This window comes from Parasteatoda tepidariorum, chromosome 11, assembly GCF_982258835.1.
Source record: "Parasteatoda tepidariorum strain Cologne lab strain chromosome 11, Ptep-v5.0, whole genome shotgun sequence".
In the NCBI taxonomy this organism is placed as follows: domain Eukaryota; kingdom Metazoa; phylum Arthropoda; class Arachnida; order Araneae; family Theridiidae; genus Parasteatoda; species Parasteatoda tepidariorum.
In genome coordinates, this window is record NC_141765.1 from 12,818,357 (window position 1) to 12,839,229 (window position 20,873).

The following is a 20,873-nucleotide window of genomic DNA, read 5'->3' on the forward strand; positions in this document are numbered from 1 at the left end:
CAACAAATAAAATTATAATCATCACTTTTTTAAAGCCATTTAAATTTAACAAAAAATAATTTTAATACCAAAATAAATGAACAAAAATTCTTTGCTCATGAAACAAAAATATATTAATAAATTTAGCAATTATAGCTTACTGTGCAAGATTTTACTCCATTGACTTCAGGATATTTTTCATTTTTAAAAACTCGCAACCACATAAATCGAACTTGTTGCTGCACCTAAAATTTAAAACAGTAAATGGAGGTCAATGGCTGTACATTAGGCATAGCTTCTAACTAGTATGATCATTGAGAAAACTTTTTCTTAGAGAAAGCATCAAGCAATATTTGTTTTAATATATAAATATTGTTTTTTAAAGTTTTTAACAAAAATGTTTTAATGACCAGGAAATCAATTACTTTAACGTATGTATAAAAGATCTAATAGTTTGCTAGCATGCTTTTACATGTTTTAAAAATTAGCTGAATTTTTCTTCATACTTTAAAAATTATTTTACTACCAATAATAAAATCTTTTTTCTAACAATAGTAAAAGCTTGTAGCTACGACTGGATAAAAAATGAGCATTTGAGCACTTAAAGAAATTTGTTTAAACATGTTTACTTATTACCAATCATCAAACCAAATATTGCTATAACATGTTTACTTATTACCAAACAATTATTTATTTAAAATTATTAAATGTTTCAAAAGATATTTAAGCAAGTATATATTTTCATAAAGATAGCTGGTTGCTAAATTATTGGGGAACTTCTATGTTAATTCTCTAGAAACTGTTTTTGTCTTTTGTGGTAGTGGCTTTGATAAAATTTTTACTCAATAATAATAAGTAAATTTTTAATGAATTGTGATCAAGCTCATGGAAATTATATTATTAATGTCTACATAAAGTCTTGATTAATTAGAGTAAAAAGTTTAAATATGGGTTCCAGTATAAAAATTTCAAAAATACAATGGAGTCCTGATAATATGAGTCTCAATAATTTAAGTTCCTTAATCCAAGGGAATTACTCTTGCATCATAAATGATATCTTATAATACCTTTTATCCAAGTTGGCCATTTTGGATCACTAGATTAGAGTAATTTATGTGGAGATGAGTATGTTAAAACTAGGATTTTGGAATGTTACTTTTTTTGTGTGTGCAAATAGGACTATAGCTAAATCAATATAAACATTTTAATGAACTGTGATATAATAGAAAATCATTTAAATTATTATTTTGAGAATATAACATTTAAATTTTAAATTGTTATTAAAATAAAAAACATATTTTAAACTTTTCCAGTTCACTAAATTAATTTTAGATTCTGTAGTGACATGAATAGTAGCATTTCTTGAAAGTTGGGCAATAACCTTTCAAACTAGAAAAACAGTTTTAACACATAAAATATTTCATTATTTCTATAGTAAGAGAAAAAAACTAAGAGGTGTCAACATATAATTTAGCAACACTCTACAAATATACTGTTAACTTATTGAACTGTTTCTATTTCTAATTTTTTGGAAGCATCTGAGCATATGTTGTGAAAAATTTTTATAAATTAATTGAAAATGTTAATTTTTATTACATTAAGATGCATAGAATATTCTTGCCACCAAATTTCAAATATTTTGGAGATTTAATTTTATTTTTATGTAAAATTAAACATTCCTCTGTTTTGTATGCTAAAATCTAAATAACTTAAAACTCTTCCATCCGAATACATCCATTAACAAAAGTCTATTTCTCAATACGTTTTTTCTTTTCTTTTTTTACACAATTGTAATTTTCTATACTTCTCATTTCGCAATACAGCACTGCGATTCAGTGCCACAAAATTTTAGCCTTTTTTCCCATATTAATTGAGTATGCTAAACAAATATTTTAGACATTCACCAGTGAAAGTCGACTTTCTCCATATTTTGGTCATTCACAGTATCATATATATATATATGTTATGGTGAAACATCGAAATCTGGTGAATGTCGACATTCACCGGTGAATGTCAACATACACATAGTCGCTTAGTGTATGTCCGAAATATTTGCAAAGTACCCCTATTTCTGACTCTCACCGGTGAATGTCAACAATCACATAGTCACTTTGGTGAATGTCCGAAATATTTGTTATATCCCATTTTATATTAATTTATTCATTAATACTATTATATTTATCTGATATATTTATATTTATTCTATATTTTAATACTTACTGACGATAGATTAAAAGAAACATCAGTGTTTGGAGTATCGGGCAAATATATACCGGGCAATGGCACTTGACCTTAAAAAAACATCAGTGTAGGGTATACCGGACAAATGCATACCGTGCAGTGGCACTTAACCTTAAAAAAGCATCAGTGTAGGGTATACCGGGCAAATGCATAGCAGACAGTGGCACTTAACCTTAAAAAAACATCAGTGTAGGGTATACCAGGCAATGGCACTTAACCTTAAAAAAAACATCAGTGTAGGGTATACCAGGCAAATTTATACCAGGCAGTGGCACTAAACCTTAAAAAAACATCAGTGTAGGGTATACCGGGCAAATGTATACTGGGCAGTGGCACTTAACCTTAAAAAAAACATCAGTGTAAGATTAAAATATCGAATAAATGTAATTATATCCACGAATAAATTCATGTCAAATCGAATGTAATAAATATTCCGGACATTCACCAAAGCATATCTGTGATTGTCGACATACACCAGTGAGGGTCCGAATGTACAAGAATGAAATGAAATATTCGATCTTTCACCGAGGTTTTTGGTGTTTGTCGACACTCACCGGTGAAAGTCAACAACCACAGATTGCTGTCTTTTGCCGTGACATATATATATATTGGGTTGTTCGGAAAGTAATTTAGTTTTTTGGTGGGAAAATGAAAGACAATTTTCGCATAATGAATGAATATTTTATTAAATTATTTATTGGCCATTCTTGTCCAACACCTTTTGCCATCTTTCTGGTAGTAGAATGATTCCACACACATAAAATTTTTGGTCTTTGCTGGCAAAAAACTGATCCAGGGGAATTTTGACCTCTTCATTTGAAGTAAAGGTTTTACAGTCCAAAAAATTTTGAAGTGATCGGAACAAATGATAATCCAAAGGCTCCAGATCTGGAGAATATGGTGGTTGTTGCAGTGCATCCCATACAAGCTGTAAAAGCTTTTGGCGAGTGATCAAACTTGTATGAGGTCTCGCATTATCTTGATGGAGCACTGTTACCTTTTCTGTTGATTAATTCTGGCCTTTTCTGTTGAAGAGCATCATTCAGTTTGTCCAATTGACGACAGTAGACTTCCGAATTAAGTGTTGTGTTATCCGGTAAAAGCTAAAAAAAACTATTCCTTTAAAATCCCACCAAACAGACAGCATCATCTTTTTTTGATGGATATTGGCTTTCGAAATGAGCTGGTTCATCGTTTTTGCTCCATGCTCTCTTGCGTTAGACAACTCATTTTTCGTCCCCAGTAATGATGCGCTTCAAAAATGGATCATTTTCGTGACGTTTGAGAAGCGAATCACAGACGTCAATGTAACGACGCAATTTTCTCTCAGTGAGAACATGGGGAACCCATATATCGAGCTTCGAGGTTAAACCCAGGCCTTTCAAGTGGTCATAAACAGTTGAATTTGATAAATTTAAACTCTCACCGATCTCACGAGTTGTTATTTGCCGATTTACATCAACGAATGCCTTTATCGTGTCTTTAACAGCTTCAGCGGGCTTTACAGAACGTGGTGCATCTTCGACATCAAAATTGCCGGATCGAAATTTTGCAAACCAATTTTGGCACTGGTGTACTGTCAACGCATCTTATTCATACACATCTGTAAATTTCTTTCTGACATGAACAGCATTTTTACCTTTTCTATAGTAAAAAAGTAAAATATGACGAAAATGCTGTTTATTGCTCTCCAAATTTAAAAGGGCACCAACCAAAAACTACTGCGTAGAATTAATTGAACTTCCTCACACACAAGCCTTGCTATATCAGCTCTCAAAACATATAATGATAATGCGGCTTAAGTGCGAAGTTGAGTTCGAAAAAATACAATTAAATCCTCTGTCGGAAAAATGAAATTACTTTCCAAACAACCCGATATATATATACGAATAGTAAAGTAGTAACAAAAATAAAACTCACTTTTCTGTTAATAACACAGTAGCCAATGAATATATAAATTCCTTCCAAAAGACAAAAAAATGCAAAAGCATATTGAAGTATAGCATGAGTTTCATTTACAGATAAAATTGCAAGTACCCAAGTTGATCCTTGAATAGGTAAAAGCATAATAGCTAACCAAAGCAAGGTCCTGAAATAAAAAATATTACATAATCAAAATTAAAATTTATATCTTTAACCACTAATTTTTTAGACTCTGCATACAACAACTAATGCAATTTGTTTAGAGTTTAGCTTATTTGTGAGAAGAAAAATAATTTTTTAATTACTTTTTATGTAATTAAAAACAGTTAATTTATATCGATTAAATATTTTTAAATTATTTTTTTAATTTTAATTATTTTTAACAATAGAATTATACTTTAAAGCAGCTTTACTAAAAATTTAAATGGGCATCCAACATGAAGAAAAGGATAAACACTGAGCTAAATGTAAATTAACACTAAAATGTCAATCATATGTCAGAAAATATCTAAAGATTTCAGCTTTTTTAAGATTTTTTCCTTACGTTAAAAGTTATTCATAAAGATTAAACTCAATCATAAGAATGATTTATTCTTTATAAAAATTACAGCCTTCCATCTATCTTGGCTGTTTAAACTAACCCTTTTCTACTGTTTTCTTTCCACGGCAACACTTCAGAAATTTTTAATGCTCCGAATTTTAAAATCCTTTTCATTATTATTCAGCCAATGGGGTAGTGGGTATTCTCTGGCTTGAGATCCTAAAGGCTTTTTAGAGGCAAGATCTCAGAAAACTTTACCATACATAGTTTAACTATCTGAATTTATTACCCTGGAATAGTTGCATTACTTATTCTTATTGTGATACTTACTAACAAGATTTGGGAGTTTTATTTCATAATTTGCATTAAAATAATTAATGAATTTCACTGTGTTTCAACTTTTGTTGACGTGATATAAAAATCACGTTTAATATTCAAGTAATTTAAAAATCTCACCATGCAATTTTGAGCTTGCTAACGATTTCTCATTCATTAAAATGGAAGTGATTGAAAGTTTCTCAGTCAAATGAAATTAAATAATGTGTCAATGAAATGAAAATAAATTTAATAAGAACAAAAAGAAGAAATCAAAAAATTTCAAAAACAATCATTTTCAACAAACTTAATATACAAATCTAAACCACATAAACATAATCATTTTATAATTATAATCAATTGTTTGCAAGCTTTTTTATACTACATGATGCATTTCTTCTGCCATTTCCATACACTTCAAAAAGCACACAAGTTAATGATTTAAAATCCCAAGCTCTGCAAATTTTAGAGAATATACTGCAGGCATGAATAGAAAAAAGTATTAAAGTATTGGATTACAAAGTATACAGACATACCAAAAAAGATCCTAAAGCGAATCACAAAGCTGAAGAGGATTAATAAGACAATTCAATCTAAATGGAATTATATTAAATTTATTGGATAAGCTTAATTAAATATACTTACTTAAGATTTCCAAAATCGGTTATTGAATCTTTGCAGTGCAAACTTGATTTTAAAGCTGATAGAAAAACTATTAATGTCAGCTGAAACAAAAATTTATTGATTTAAAAAAAAAAAAATTAAAATTATGAATAGTTTTAAGTGAAAAATATTTTTAAATAGAAAACTATATTTTGATCTAATTTGAATGAAATATAAAAAATTTATAAAGGAAAACACTTTAATCTTTTATTTAATTTGATCTAATGTTAGATACAAAACAATATTTTAAAGAAACTTGATAGACAATTTTCAAAATTACTAAAATCTTTATTTCATCTAATTTTTATTTTTTAAATAAAAAACCATGTTTTGCGAAGTTCAAACGAGACAAAAACAAAAATAACTCATTATTTTATCTATTTTAGTCCATTTTTTAAATACAAAGCTATGTTTTGAAAAGTTTGAATGACAAGTTTCAAAATTTCTAAAAATGTAGCATCCTTACACCAATTGTTAAATAAAAACTAATATTTTGAAGGTATTTGTAAGCTATTTTTACTTATAAGCTTATAAAATTATATTTAAGAAAAAGATACAATTTTTTTATCCAATTCTCAATAATCTACTTACTATAACAATAATGCATATTGGTCCAACTAAGCTCCATACAACATTTTCATGGACAGAAAGCCAGCAACTATAATAGATATATTACTATTACAAATATATTCTATAAGACAATGAAATGCAAAATTAAGGATGGCCAGAACAGTGATGGTTTTTCTTAAATAACAGAAACTCGGCCAGCAGGTTATTTGGTTTACCTAGTAATTACAACTGTTTGGTATTCAGCAACTAAATATTTTCTTTTCATTAGCATATGTCATTAAAAATTCATTATTAATATGTTTTCAATGATAATGAAAATTTATTTTATCTTAAGCTTATAATTAAATATTTCCTCATGCATAAAAAAACAGGCACAAATGATGTATTTACTTGAAATATAAGGAAATCATCTAAAAAAAAAGTTCTTTTTTGTGTGTACTTTTTTTTATTTTTAAAGTTTCCTAAAAAGAAGCATGTGGCAAATTCTTAGATGGTTTCAGAATATTATATGCAGCTATATTATTCAAAATAATACTGTTCAAAAATAAAATAGTATAAGTAATATTATTACAAAAATTATACGAATGATTTCTAAGCAAATATTCTTTAATAATCTGGCTTTATTTTCTTTTATTGTTATTATTAGTTATCTTACATCTAATTGAAATCTCAGGTATCATTGAAACTATGATATAATAATGGAAAAATATTTCTAACTTTTTTAGTTTCGGTGCATTAATAAGTAAATTTTAATTTCAATTGTGAAAGAAGTAAACATGGAATTGCTTTGCAATTTATAAGAAAGTATAGAAACCCTAATAATAGTTATAGAGCTTTTATCTCATTAATTTATTATTAGTAGCTATTCATTTGAAACAAAATAAAATATTCGAAAATATCTGCTGATTTTACAATTGTAACAGAATAGGATTGCTTGATACTCTTTTGCAAAATATAATACAGCTTTTAACTCATAGTTTTGTATTAATTCAATTATTTAATTTTAAATTACTATTTATTGATATTCAATTTAATATATCAGTGGAAAAAGAAATTATTTAACCAGTTTATCAGCGTAACTAAATGTTTAAAGCTAGTCATAGAGCAGAAACCTATTATTTGGTACAACCCTATACTGTACTAGTAAGCAAGTTTATGAACTTACAAGAAATGATTTCCGTATTGATCAACACTCACACCAACAGATAATCCAACTATTAGAGCAGGTCCACCTGGAAAATAAAAATAAATGTGAAAATATTACTGAAATACTCTAAAATATGTTTTGAAACGATTTTATATGGCAGTTAAAACAGAATATATATAAATATTAAGCAGCTGGTTGGAGCTTATTTCGTAATGTAATTTAAAAATTGTCAATAATAAGATTAAAATCATTTTTGTTCATTCTACACATAAATAGGATGTTCGACAATCAAAAGCTCCTTATTTTATTATGATCATAAAAGTAAAATATTTAAAACAATCATCGGTATATATAAATATGAAGAGCTTAGTGCAAGAACAGGCTAACAAGAGAAACTAGGGAAGCGTGACTCGCCAATTTTGAAATAAACTAGTGGGATGCATGCCTTATGAGGAATAATTTTAGGGGGCAACATTCGTTTCGACCCATAGAAGGTCCCGTGAGAGATAAAAAATAATTCAATATATAGAAAAATCGGTATTTTATTACTTCAATGCAGACTATTAGTTATTGTAATTGTCTCATACTCCAATTAATTTGTAATTAATTGGTTAATTAATTAATTAGCAATTAATTAATGAATTTGCAATTACATACTCCAATTAATTGGAAGAATTTTTTGAAAAAAAAAATTCAAAAAATTTGATGTCAAATTTTCTTTTAAATTAATGTAACAGGTTTTTCTGAAAAACTACAGATATATAAAATTTTCGAAATCAATTTTGACAATAAATATGCATTATATAGCACCTGAAAGTACCACAAAATTAAAACTTCTTCACTTTGACTATTATCGGATGTAATTCTCCTCTTTTTAGGTTCACTACCTTCATCACTTTCTGAAACAATTTTTCTGCTCTTGGTTGGTCTGTCTTCACCACTCTGACTGCCATCACTTGCTCCTTTTCCTCTGTTAGATGTTGCATTACCACTGGCAGAATCTTCACTTCCACTATCAGAAGCAATTTTCCTCTTTTTAGGTCCACTGTCTTCATCATTTTGACTAATATCACTAGCCCTTGCTTTCCTTTTTCTTTTAGACTTTTCTTTTCCACTGTCAGACTCCTCACTTGATGAAATAGTTGCTTTAGAAATGATTCTGCTCCTTTGCTTGGCAGTAAGGCCATCTTCTATCTGTTTCTTTTGCTTGGATTCTCTATTTTTCTTACGTTTTCGTCTTTTGCCACCTTCTTCTCCTCCTTCATCATCAGTTTCACGGTCATCTCGTGGCACACGTCTTCTCTGTCAGAGCCTGAAGCCTTTGCTTCTTCATCTGATTGTTCTTTATTAAAACGTTCATCATATGATTGTGCCTTATTGGAACCACCTTCATTGCCAAATTGGGTTTGATTTAGGTTAATGGACCCTTTTCATCTATTCTGTTCTATTTTAATCCCTAAACAATAATTGGCTTCACCTAAATCTTTCATTTCAAATCTTTTACTTTGTTGTTTCTTCACTAAATTTTTACTTATTTAATTTCGTTCGTAATATTCACTAAACCCATCTGGAATTTTCATGTATATTTCTTCATTTAGTGTCCCTTGAACAAAAGCCATAACAGCATCCATTTGATCAATTTCCCAATCATAAATAGCTGCATAAGTCAACAAAACTCTTAATGTTACATAACGAACTAGGGGAAAACATTTCTGTATAATCTATTCTTTCGATCTGGGAGAAACCTTTAGCTACTAAACGGGTTTTGTACCTTTCAATATCACCATTAACATTATGTTTTATTTTGAATACCCATTTGCAACCAACAATGTTTTTATTTTTTAGGCTTATTTACTATGTCCCAAGTTTTGTTTTTAATGTAGTCCGCTATTGCTTCACATAAAGATTCTCTCCAATGCCTGGCATTACTACCATTGAGTGCCTCATCAATAGTATTAGGTTCAGAGAGAAGTTCATTTATTGCCACTAAAGCATTGGCAAAGTAAATAGAATCTAAATTTGGCATTTGCAAGTTGACATACCATTGGTATCAAAATTTTGATAACGAACAGGAAGTTTAACTGTTCTCCCTATAGGTGTCAATTTTGGCATATCATTATCAACAGTTATATTATTACTCTCATCATTATTTACAAAATCTCCTCTATTTAAGCCATTAATGTAATCCTGACCTGTGTTAATATCCTTTTGGAAATTTAATTCATTATTACTCCTGCTAACATTATCATCATTTTAGAGTTTATCTGATGTGTTGTCAAAATCAACAGTGCTCCCACTGAATAAAGAGTCATCACTGAACTCTGGTGAGCTTTTGTCACTGTTATTGTCATGATACATATCATGCTCCAAAAAATGTACATCTCGGGCTACAACAATATTACAATTAGTTGGATCAATTAGATGATAGCCCTTCCTATCCTTACAATCCCCAACAAACATTAACTCTCTAGCTTTCACATCCCATTTTGAATGCTTCTGTTTGGGAATATGAACAATAGCCCAACACCCAAACACGCTTAAGTATTTCAAGTTTGGCTTTTCACCACTCCATTTCTCAAAAGGTGTCATGCCTGTAACTGCAATGGTTGGAGATATATTTTCACAATGAGCTGCTGTTTCAACTGCTTCAGCCCAATATTCCTGGCCAAGGTAGGCATCCACCAACATAGACCGAGCTTGCTCAACGAGTGTTCTGTTGTTGCGTTCTGCAACCCCCATTTGCTCTGGTGTATAAGGGATAGACTTTTGATTCTGAATCCCTTTGGAAGCTAGAAAACTATCCATTTCATTATTAACATACTCCGTCCCATTATCAGAGCGTAAAACCTTAATAGGTTTGCCAGTTTGTCTTTCTCCATATGTCTGAAAGTCTTTGAATTTTCCAAGAGCTTCAAATTTATTCTTCATAAAATAAACAAAAGTCATTCTTGACAAATCATCTATGAAACTTATAAAGTACCAAGAACCCCCTATTGATGAAACACTCGTGTGTCCACAGAAGTCACTATGCACTAAGCCTACCAATTCTTTTGCTCGTTTAGCCTTACCCTTAGGAAATAGTTGCTTATGCATTTTACCTTTAATGCATGGTATACAATCATTAATTTTCCCATTAAAAGAGAAACCCTCAACCATATCTTGCAATCTAACCATCCCTCCTTCACTTAAATGACCTATTTTCTTATGCAATATTTCATTTGATGAGTTTTGAGCAGTAATTAAAGCCACATCATTATGAATATCTAAAGAATATAATCTATCGCTTACACTTGTTCCACTAGCTACTAAATTATCACCCTTATAAACAAAACATCTTTCCCCTGTAAAGGTAGTAACCATCCCAAAAGTTTTGTTCAAATACTTAATAGATAGCAAGCTTTGGAACATGCAATACATTATTAAAAGTTACTTTTACTTTCTGCCCATTTCTAGATAAAAGAAAACTAACACTCCCTTCCCCCTCAACTTCTATAACAGAGCTGCCTGTTTTAATTTGACCAATACTTACAGTTTTGTAATCTGTTATCAATTCTTTATATGGGGTCATATGAAACAAAGCACAAGAATCCATGTACCAAACGTTAGGATTTGGATTAGAATTTGCGACATAGATACCTGCTACATAAGCTTTTTCCTTCATAAGAGTCTTAGTAGAAGTAGGCTTTACATTAACCTTTTTGTAAAATTTATCATACCCATTTTTCTGGCGTGGGGGTCTTAGACTATCTATACTTTTATGCCCAAACAAATTACATTTGAAGTATTTCCTCTTAAACTTATTACTGCCTTTAAATTTCTCATTAAGAAAAGCTCAATCTAAAATCCATCAGAATTAGGTTTATCATCCTCAGACATTAATCTAGTTTTAACGCTATCTACAGTTATCTCTTCCCCACAATTTTTCAAAGCCATAATAAGGGGTTCAAATCTATCAGGTAAGTCAGCTAAAATTATTCCAGCTATTAATTCCTCATCTGCTTTAACTCCTGTTGATTTTAATTGCTGATATGCTGAAATTACTTTATGAAGGTAGTCACACATGTCTTTATAATCTGAATACTTAGTGTTAACCAATTTTTTAATTACAGACACTTTTCTAGTTATTCTTTTATCATCATAAGTTCTTGATAATACTTCCCATGCTTCTTTGCCACTAGATAAGTCCCTCAGATCATTAAAAATTGGTTCACTAACCCCTTCAACTATGTATATCAAAGCTCCGGCATCTAAAGCTGCATCTTCCTTTTTCCCTTCAACGTAATCCCATAAATCTCTTTTGATTAAGTGCATTCTCATGGCAAACTTCCAATCAGCATAATTTGCCCTCCCAGTTAATTTCTTATGGCTAAAAGAACCTTCTCCTCCTGGCATGATTATTTTTTTTTGTTAACTTTAAATTAAACTATTAAAAATATAACTATAAAATAATAAATTTTCTATTAAAACATAGTTAAATTAAATTAGTTACAAAGTTTAAAAGAAGAAAAACAACAACATTTATTTATGTGTAGGACTGGGCTATAAATCGATATATCGCGACATATCGATTTAACGCCTATATCGGCAAACCGATACAGCAACTTTCATTCCAAGCGATGCATCAGAAATCTGATTTAAGCCGTCGAGTGAAGAAGACGATATAACGATATAGCGATACACGCAAGGACTTTTTCTTACGTTCCGATGCCAACTCGTGCTGTGGAAGACGATATTGTTTCGTTATGTTGAGACGGCCTTGACTGATGAGCGGTAGAATCAGAATCACTTTTGAGACCTTATATCGTTATATCACATGTTCGTTTTCGCACCTTCGCGATTTGAAATCGTTTCTTGTAGATTATTTTCAATGGGATTAACTTCGTGATCACCGTCGTAACCTTGTTCTGAACGCAATCTATTATTGAAAAGAATTTATAAAGAAAAGTTTCTTCATTAATTAGGCAAGTTTTTTATTTATTTTCTGACAAAACTTTTTTTATAATTTTAAATGTGAAAATTATCGGAAATCTAATTTAAGGCACCCATAAGGAATTAAATTACAAAGTAAATAAATTTGTTAGGTCATTTTTTTACTTTCTTTTAATTTATTAAAAACCTTTCGGATAAAACTTCTAATAATTTAATGGGCTTCTATTACTGATTTTAAATTTATAAATCTTGAGTTGTTTTTATTTTTAGAAATAAAGTTAAAACAAAACTTATTTTTTGGACATAAGTCAATAAACTTTATTTGTTCAAAAGAATTTGAAAAGTTTGCGAATTTTATTCATTTCTTTTTTTTTTTTTTTTTATCAATTACTACTTCGTTTTATTAGAGAGTAAAATCATTATTTTTTTTTAATTTTTGTTTTATATTATTAGTTAATTAGCTAAATATATTACCGAATATCACAATTCTTTTGTTTTTATTTTTAAGAATTTAATTAAGAAACTTTGCCTTACTTTGTTTTTGTTCATAATTCGGTCATTATTTTATTTAATTTAATTATTTATATGAAATAATAATAAAAATAGTGTTTAAGAAGCATTTTTTTTCTAAAATTTATTTAGCTCTTTGTTTTAAGCATACAAATAATTTTTTAACGAACTTATTTTTTAAATTTTGTTCCTATGCTGTTGGGTAAATATATTGATAAATTTCACTTTTATTTATTTTTTTATTTTTAAACTAAGAAATCTTTTGTTATTTGCGTGATCATTTTTAGAAAATATAACAAAACTTGTGTTTACTTCTTCATTAAGAATTTGAACATTACGATCGAATTTAATAATTCTGTAATTATTTACGCATAATAGTACAAGCAAATATTGATTTGTTGAAAAAAGTTTCTTTTTTTAAAAAAAAAAAAAAATATTTTTAACACTTTGTTTTAAGTGTATAATGAATTTCTTAACAAACTTTTTTTTAATTTTTTAAATTTTCTTTCAATAATTTCAGCTAGATATCTTTATAAATTCCCTTTTTATTTTTAAACTGAGAAATCTTTCAGAGAACGAAAATTTTAAGAAATTATTACAAATCTTATGTTTACTTTTTAGTTTAAAATTCGAACATTTTTAATTTTTAACTTAGGCTTTTAGTCAATCTAACTTTTATTTTAATTAAAATATATTTTGAAATTTTAAAATCAGCTTTTGTTTAATAACAATATTTTTTTTCATTAAGGGTGTTTTAGGGGTTAACTTAAATTAAGACTGCTTATACCTTATAAACGATAAAGAAGTGCAAATATTTCATTCTGTATCTACACACATTTTTTCAATAAATATTTTAAGTAAGATTTGTACATCTTAGTCAATTTATTTAATATCTTTCTTTAGCAAAACATATATATTTTCAAATTTATAAATTGATTTAAATCAATATGCGTATGAAGTCTTGATAGAAATCTGACTTTCTGTGCCTTAAAGTAAATGAAATTCAAAAATGCTATATCGCGATACATCGCTATATCGCGATGCAAAACTGACGATATATCACGATATATAATTTCTAATATCGCCCAGTCCTATTTATGTGTTAAGCATTTAGGCCTAACCATGTGTTAACACATGCTACCATAATTTATCTATCTTTAATTCTAAAGTTTAGCAAGAATTTAAAAATAAATATATTAAACTTAATAAATGTTAGCTATACATTTCTTGGACCATTCTGGGCCCATAACCTAAAGACTTAATCCAATAATTTAAGCATGGAGGTCACAAGAAATAAAGCAACATACCTGGATAAAGGCTGAAACTGGACTAAATATTTTATTATAGATAAGAGGTTATATTAAGGACAACACTGTTGCCATCTATGTCAGCATTTGGGATGCCATCTATGTACAACAATATAAACTAACTCATTCAGCATTTAAACAGATGTTCTCTCATCTTCTAGATTCAAGGTTAAGAAGTTTAAAATAAAAAAGATAAATATTCACTAAGTGGATTGCTGTTTAATGGCTGAAATTTGTAAAATGGTAACCTAAATTATGAAAAATGAGAATCGCATAACTAATCATGAAGACATAATTTATCAAGAGAAAAAAAAAACAGAATTGTTTTATAAAAATTTTTATAAATTGAAATGTGTTATTTTTGCATAAAACTGCAATATTTGTAATGAAAAATTGAAAAAAAATTTGCCTTTCAACATTCTTTTTGAACGTCTTTCCTAGATATTTTTTGTATTTAAACTAATAAAAATATTTGTATTTAATTTCAGAAATACCTTTAGATGTAACAAAATGACATAACATTTTGATCACAATCAGTGCTATTTAAAAGAATACGTTTTTAACTTAAAAAATTGAATTCTCACCAATTAAAGCGACACATACTGGTGAAACATCTATGCGAAAATTGAGTTCATGCTCCCTCTGAATAGTTTTTTATTCGTTTTCGGACTAACAAGGCTGGAGAAAATTTGTTACCCATTTGTTTCAAATTACAGTTGCTAAAATTTTATTCTATGAATATAAGCCTAGCTATATGAATATTTATTTTATCTTTTCAAACAAAATTGTAATCAATGAAAAACACTAAAATTCATCCAGGAAACCAAGTAAATGCTACACACATAAATCATCAAAATCTTATTTTATAAAAGAGTTAGAATCAAATAAACAGACCCCCCCCCCCAAGAAATATACTAAAAACATAACGATTGAATGAAAAAACAAGAAGGAGGAACGCATAATCTTTAGCGCTCATTTACTCAAATTCACTAAAGTGTCACTTACCCGGTTCTTCCACTGAGCTCTTCATATATATAATCAAACTAACATGCTTTCAATGTAAGAGTTGTTTATGACTCAACCTAGTATAATATTCCTTAGACATGTTAATTTGTCATGCATTTATAATGCAACAAAATTATTTATTTGAAGAAAAGAAAAGAAAAAAAAATTTTAAAAAAATATTTTACATTTTATTTTTTATAAGAAGAAATTAAAACTATTTCATACCAAATCCCATTGAAAAGTAACAATGCATAGGACCATGATTAATATCACACAGATTTGTCATCATTCTAAAAATATGAATTGCTTCAACTAAAAGCCATGAAAAAATAGAAAGAAACAGGAAATGCAAAAGTATGGCAATCATCTTGCAGGGAAACTGAAATAATGAATAAAAAGCAACATGATAAATTCTAAAAATTTCTATTATTGTATAGTTATATCAGTTATTAAATTCTTTTGACAACATACCTGATGATACACAAGAGAATGTCTTGATTTCAGTGCAATAAGGAAGATAAGCTCAGCAGTAAATATGGTGAAAACTAAGCAAATATGAATTGTGTTACTGTTGGTCTGAGAACCTCTAAGCAAGCAAAATACTATTATAGTACTAGCCAGCAGGACAAGAGACATTATGATTGCCATGTATGAAACTACATTTTGTAACATTGATTCAGTAAGAAGAAACTGAAAGAAAATCAAAAAAAATATTTAAATTTAAACTGTTAAATTTCTCTCATTACGCATTAATAAATTGCATACTATCATGTTTAGGCAAAAATAATTTTTTTATATCTTGCAGTAGAGTGAAAGGAAAAATTTCAAAATATTAAAGCCAGAGTAAGTTTATAAAGGATTCACCCTCCTCCTCCAACAAAACAAAATAATTGAAAAAGAAAATAGTATACTTTAGCATCTGAAAAAAGTTATTGTTAAATACGAATTTTTGCAAAAAAAAATTATGATAGCGAAAATCCTACTGATTCTTACTCTTTAAAAGCAATCTTTCAAACCACATTTCATTTTAATATTCCAAGTTTATTTCTGAATCTTAAAGCATTTACAATATTAAAAGGAAATCATCTAAAAATGGTGTAATAAAAAGTTTTTTCTTCAGATGAATTCTGAATACCCTGTTTTTTAATGAGATTGTTTTTTCTTTTGTTGTTTTTTTTAATAAATGAGTAAATTCAGTTATTCGCTAATAAAATATTGAAATATCTTCTTACATAAATCAACACTATTTTATTTCAAATGTTTAAAACAAACATGCGAAAAAAAAATTTTAAATTGCTTTTTTTTTATTGTTATCAGACCGAAATAATAACCTGAAATAATACATTTATTTTCCATTTTCAATAATTGTACATGTATTTGCATTACTATAAAAAAAATTTTGACACAATATTAAAATTTGAATTCATTGTTATGATTAATTTTTAATAATATTTCGACTATAACAATGCCTATAAAACTTAACTAATTATAAACCTAAGTTCTTAAAATATTTAAAAAATATAGAAAAACAATTTAAATAAAGAAAAATTCATTTAAATCAAATAATTTGGATTTTTTAAATTTTATTAAAAACTCTAAACAAACGTTTAATTTTTATAATTTAAATTTAAAAAAAATAAAAAGCCACAAACCCTGGGACAAAGACAAATTATGAGAGAACAAGTTATGTGGAGAAAGAATCTCACATATAAGACCTTTTACGGATAAAATACTTATAATATTTAAAAGCAGTATTTACTATCATATGATCAACCAAATTGAGACCATGTTATGTGTATCAATTGAATATTATGTATTATTTAAAAATAACTATGCTAATAGAATTTTTATTTTCATAAAAAAAAAATTTAAAAATCGGAAAACCTGGGACATAGACAAATTTTAGGGGACAAGAACAACCAACTTATAAGAACAATTTTTGTATGTTTTAAAGGGAATGAAGTTTTTAATAAGTAACTATGTTAATTGTATTCATTTCTACTTAGTTGAAATTTCGTAAATTTCAATGAGGGCAGAATATTGGTGCCAACACTGCGTCTTGGCACACTTGAAGACTAGATGAGATCAGGTGTCTAGGGGAGATAAAAATGTATCTAGGGGAGATAAAAATGATATTAATGTATAATATTGATTTTGAAAAATTTCTATGAAAATTTTTCACAGAATGTATTTTATTTCTTTTATGCATATGTATTTGTGTTATCAATTTTTTATGTATTTAATGTTAATCCTTCATATTAAAAATATGGAACAATTTTAGTTATTTCAATTAATTAATTAATTTGTTTTGATGGCAAATTAATTAGTTCAACATGATTGAATTATTAAACATAATTAATTAATTAAACAAGTTATACACTTTTTATTTTAAGTTGGAGCATGGATAACAATGAACTTATTGATGAAGTTTAATGAAATATATGAATTGAACTTATATTGTTAATATTATTACTTGTTATAGTTGACCACACAATTCAATTTAATAAAACTCTGTTAATTAGTACGCATTTCAATTTTAATTGATCAAATGATTATTTAAATATCAAAAATAAAACTAACTTCTTCATGACTTTTTTCCATTATCACAGCAAAAGTACTAAGATGTTTACAACTACAATTCACATATAAATTTTCTGAAGCATGGAGTTCCACATCACATCCATCACTAGACCAATGTCCTCGACTGAAATAAAATAAAGAAGAATGTAGTAGTGAAGCACGAAATGTAAAATATAGTTAAATCATTTTTTGAGATATCTTAATATATTTCACACACAGAACATTATTCAAAGTTTCTTTATTTAGATACTATTCAAATACAAAATAATTCTAAATCCTTTTTACCCCTTTACTGACTTGAATTATAAGTGTGTAAAGCCATAATTTTTTTAATTCAATGCCTTTACCTTGTAAAAAGTCCAACTAAAAATATATAAAAAGGAATAAATTAACAAAAACTTCTGCTTTTCATTAGAATCACTAAACAAGAGCCAGAATGAAAAAGTATTTCTGTAAATATCAAAAATTTATTTTAATTAAGAAAAAATATTTTAGTAATTATGAAAAAAAAAATTCTGAAGTATAATTCCATATGTAATATATGATGATCTATGTGAAGTATGGCACAAATGCATATTCTAGAGCTAATTTTTCTTAATATTTTATCTCCTTCTCCCTCGTACACACTATTCAATAGATTGGTTAGGATATGAATTTAAGAAAAACGTGCAATCAGACTCACAGCTTTTCAAGGCCTAATAACAAATCAAGGCTCTTTGCCCATTTTTAAAAATGGCCAAGCCAAAATTCAACTGTTAGTGATCTACTGCTATTATGTAAAATTATATTTTTATTTTACCTTGATTTGAGTTGGGTCAATGTTCGTCTGAAAATGAAATGTATTTAGTTTTGTCAAGAAATAAGCTTATTTTGAACAAGGTCTAAATTATTTATCGCCTTATTACTGATATTTAGTTAAAAGTGTAGAAAAAAACTTACTTTTCAAGAAAATTCCAAAATACACACTGAGGATTTCTTCCTGTAGAGTTATATATTTTAAATCGTAACCTTGTATCTTCATTCAAATTTTTTTCCATGTTAGAAGAATTGACTGACTGAACAACTACAGTTAGGACAGGAGAGTTTATACCAAGAGGAATGCCATGGTACCTGAAACAAAGCATTTAATCAAAAAGTTTATTGGGTTCTCAGTTATAAAAAAAACTCTGAATGTAGGAATGCATTAAAAATAAAATAAGATTTCTCAAAGAAAAATTTTATTTTAGTCTTATTCTTTTATATAACTATCATTTATATTGTCAAATTTTTAAATTTCGTCATTTGCAAAAAAAGAAGTGAGGAACAATAAGTATTCTTTTTATATATTCTACATATATTGACTAGGTAAAAACATGAATTCTTCAAATATTTTTTTCATTCACAAACAGAAAAAAATTACATTATTTAAAAAATTATATGTTCTTGTAACTAATTCTACATCGGTGATTAACCTAAATTATTAAATGGGTGCCTTGTACCTTGCAATCTGCAACAAGTACATAAAAATCTGATCTTCATTTGGAACATTATTCAAGTTACTGGTTTTTATTTTTCAAACTGTAGCTACTAGAATAGCATTTAACACCTTTCATATAAAAAGTCACTAAAGCTTAACATTATGGCAATGGAACAAAACCTTTTTTTAATAAAAACTGAAACAGATTTATATAAGAAAATTGAGGGTGACAATATTTTCTGGGAGTTTTGAAAAACAAAATCTTTTATCACATCAGTCAAATCAATTCACTTCAAGACATCTTCAATAGTAATGATTGATAATTGACACTTTCTTTAGACATGGTAACACTTAACTCATTTTTGATTAATTTGAGTCAGAAAAAAGATCATTCCAGGGTTCAGTTTCTTATTATAAGAGAAAAAAATTGGGATAAGAATTTTTTTACAATTTATTACAAATTTATTAAAATTTATGCAAAAAATAATGTATTAAAAAATATATTAAAAATATAAACGTTTTCTTTTAATCATTAATGTGAGCTGTACAATCTCTCAGGGTAATCAATATAGGTAAAAATAGCATGGATAAAAATAACAATTAAAAAATTTGCACCTTTCTTTAGGTTTTCTTTCAGTATAAGTACATCAGTATTTAACAAAATACAAATGTACAATATAATTTAAAAATAAATACTTACATTACAGTGTTGTCAAACAAAGGTGGTAGAAACTGTCCAACAGTTGAATAAATTACATATCCAAGAACTGTAACTTGTTTCGAAGAACCAGTTAACAAATTTGCAGCCTCTAGAATATTTTCAATTCAATTTAGAATATCATATAGCTAAGGTATTTAGTATAAAGATGAAGGTTTAAACAAATACTGATAAATTTATTTCATACTAAAATTAATCCTTTTTGTTCAAGTCTCCACTGGCAGGGTGTTCTGTAATGGCAACCCTTAACAGTTCCAACATTGCAAAAATTTAAAAAAATGAACTATAAATATTTTTTCTACCAAAGAAACGCTTTCTGTCAAAATAATGGACATAGAAATATCCAAAAATTAGTTTTATCTAAAAAGAGTTTATTTGAAGATGAAGTTTGAAAGTGATTTCTCAAACAAAACTTGGACACATTCAAGACTCAGTAAGATAATAAACAGGTTTTGATGATTTAAATCTCTCATTAGCTCTTCCCAACCTCAACAATTTTGTCAACAACAGACTTTAGGAATGGTTCTATTTTTCTCACTTAAGTAAAATATCTGACTTAAATTTTAATTTGCAACTACAAATATACATAGTGTTTTTAGTTTAATTCATACAAACAAATATTTTAAAAGAACATCATTACAGAAAACTCTGTATATAATAAAAAACGCAAATATTTAAAAGACTATTGCTAAAATAATTATAAAAAACCTGCTCATTCTTACAGTAAGCTATTTGCCAAAATGTTAAATGTTAAAAAAAATTACCTTGCAGCAAAACTAAATAAAAAAATATTAATAATAAATAAAATTAGTTGAAATCAAATTTTTTTTTAAAAAATTGGGATTAAATGAAGCTAATAGTAGCATAGCTTACATTTTTTACTCAATGTAATGATATTAAACTAATTACTAAATTTTATAATATTACCTTTAAATTTTTAGCTCTCTTTTTGGCAAAATGTTGAAGCAATTTTAATAATTACAATAACA

At 27.6% G+C, this 20,873-nt stretch overlaps 1 protein-coding gene across 1 annotated transcript in view; it reads right to left on the reverse strand.

Annotated features, from left to right (window-relative positions):
• Window positions 1-20,873, reverse strand: part of LOC107448394 (protocadherin-like wing polarity protein stan) — a 102,581-nt gene that overhangs the window by 15,788 nt on the left and 65,920 nt on the right. Inside the window, exons 22-31 of the mRNA XM_043042940.3 lie at window positions 19,867-19,975; window positions 18,650-18,820; window positions 17,711-17,834; window positions 15,602-15,820; window positions 15,356-15,509; window positions 7,398-7,464; window positions 6,254-6,320; window positions 5,645-5,724; window positions 4,141-4,309; window positions 141-224 (exon numbers count right to left, since the gene is read on the reverse strand). Of these exons, the coding sequence (XP_042898874.2) occupies window positions 141-224; window positions 4,141-4,309; window positions 5,645-5,724; window positions 6,254-6,320; window positions 7,398-7,464; window positions 15,356-15,509; window positions 15,602-15,820; window positions 17,711-17,834; window positions 18,650-18,820; window positions 19,867-19,975 (1,244 nt within the window). The remainder of the gene's footprint in view (window positions 1-140; window positions 225-4,140; window positions 4,310-5,644; window positions 5,725-6,253; window positions 6,321-7,397; window positions 7,465-15,355; window positions 15,510-15,601; window positions 15,821-17,710; window positions 17,835-18,649; window positions 18,821-19,866; window positions 19,976-20,873) is intronic.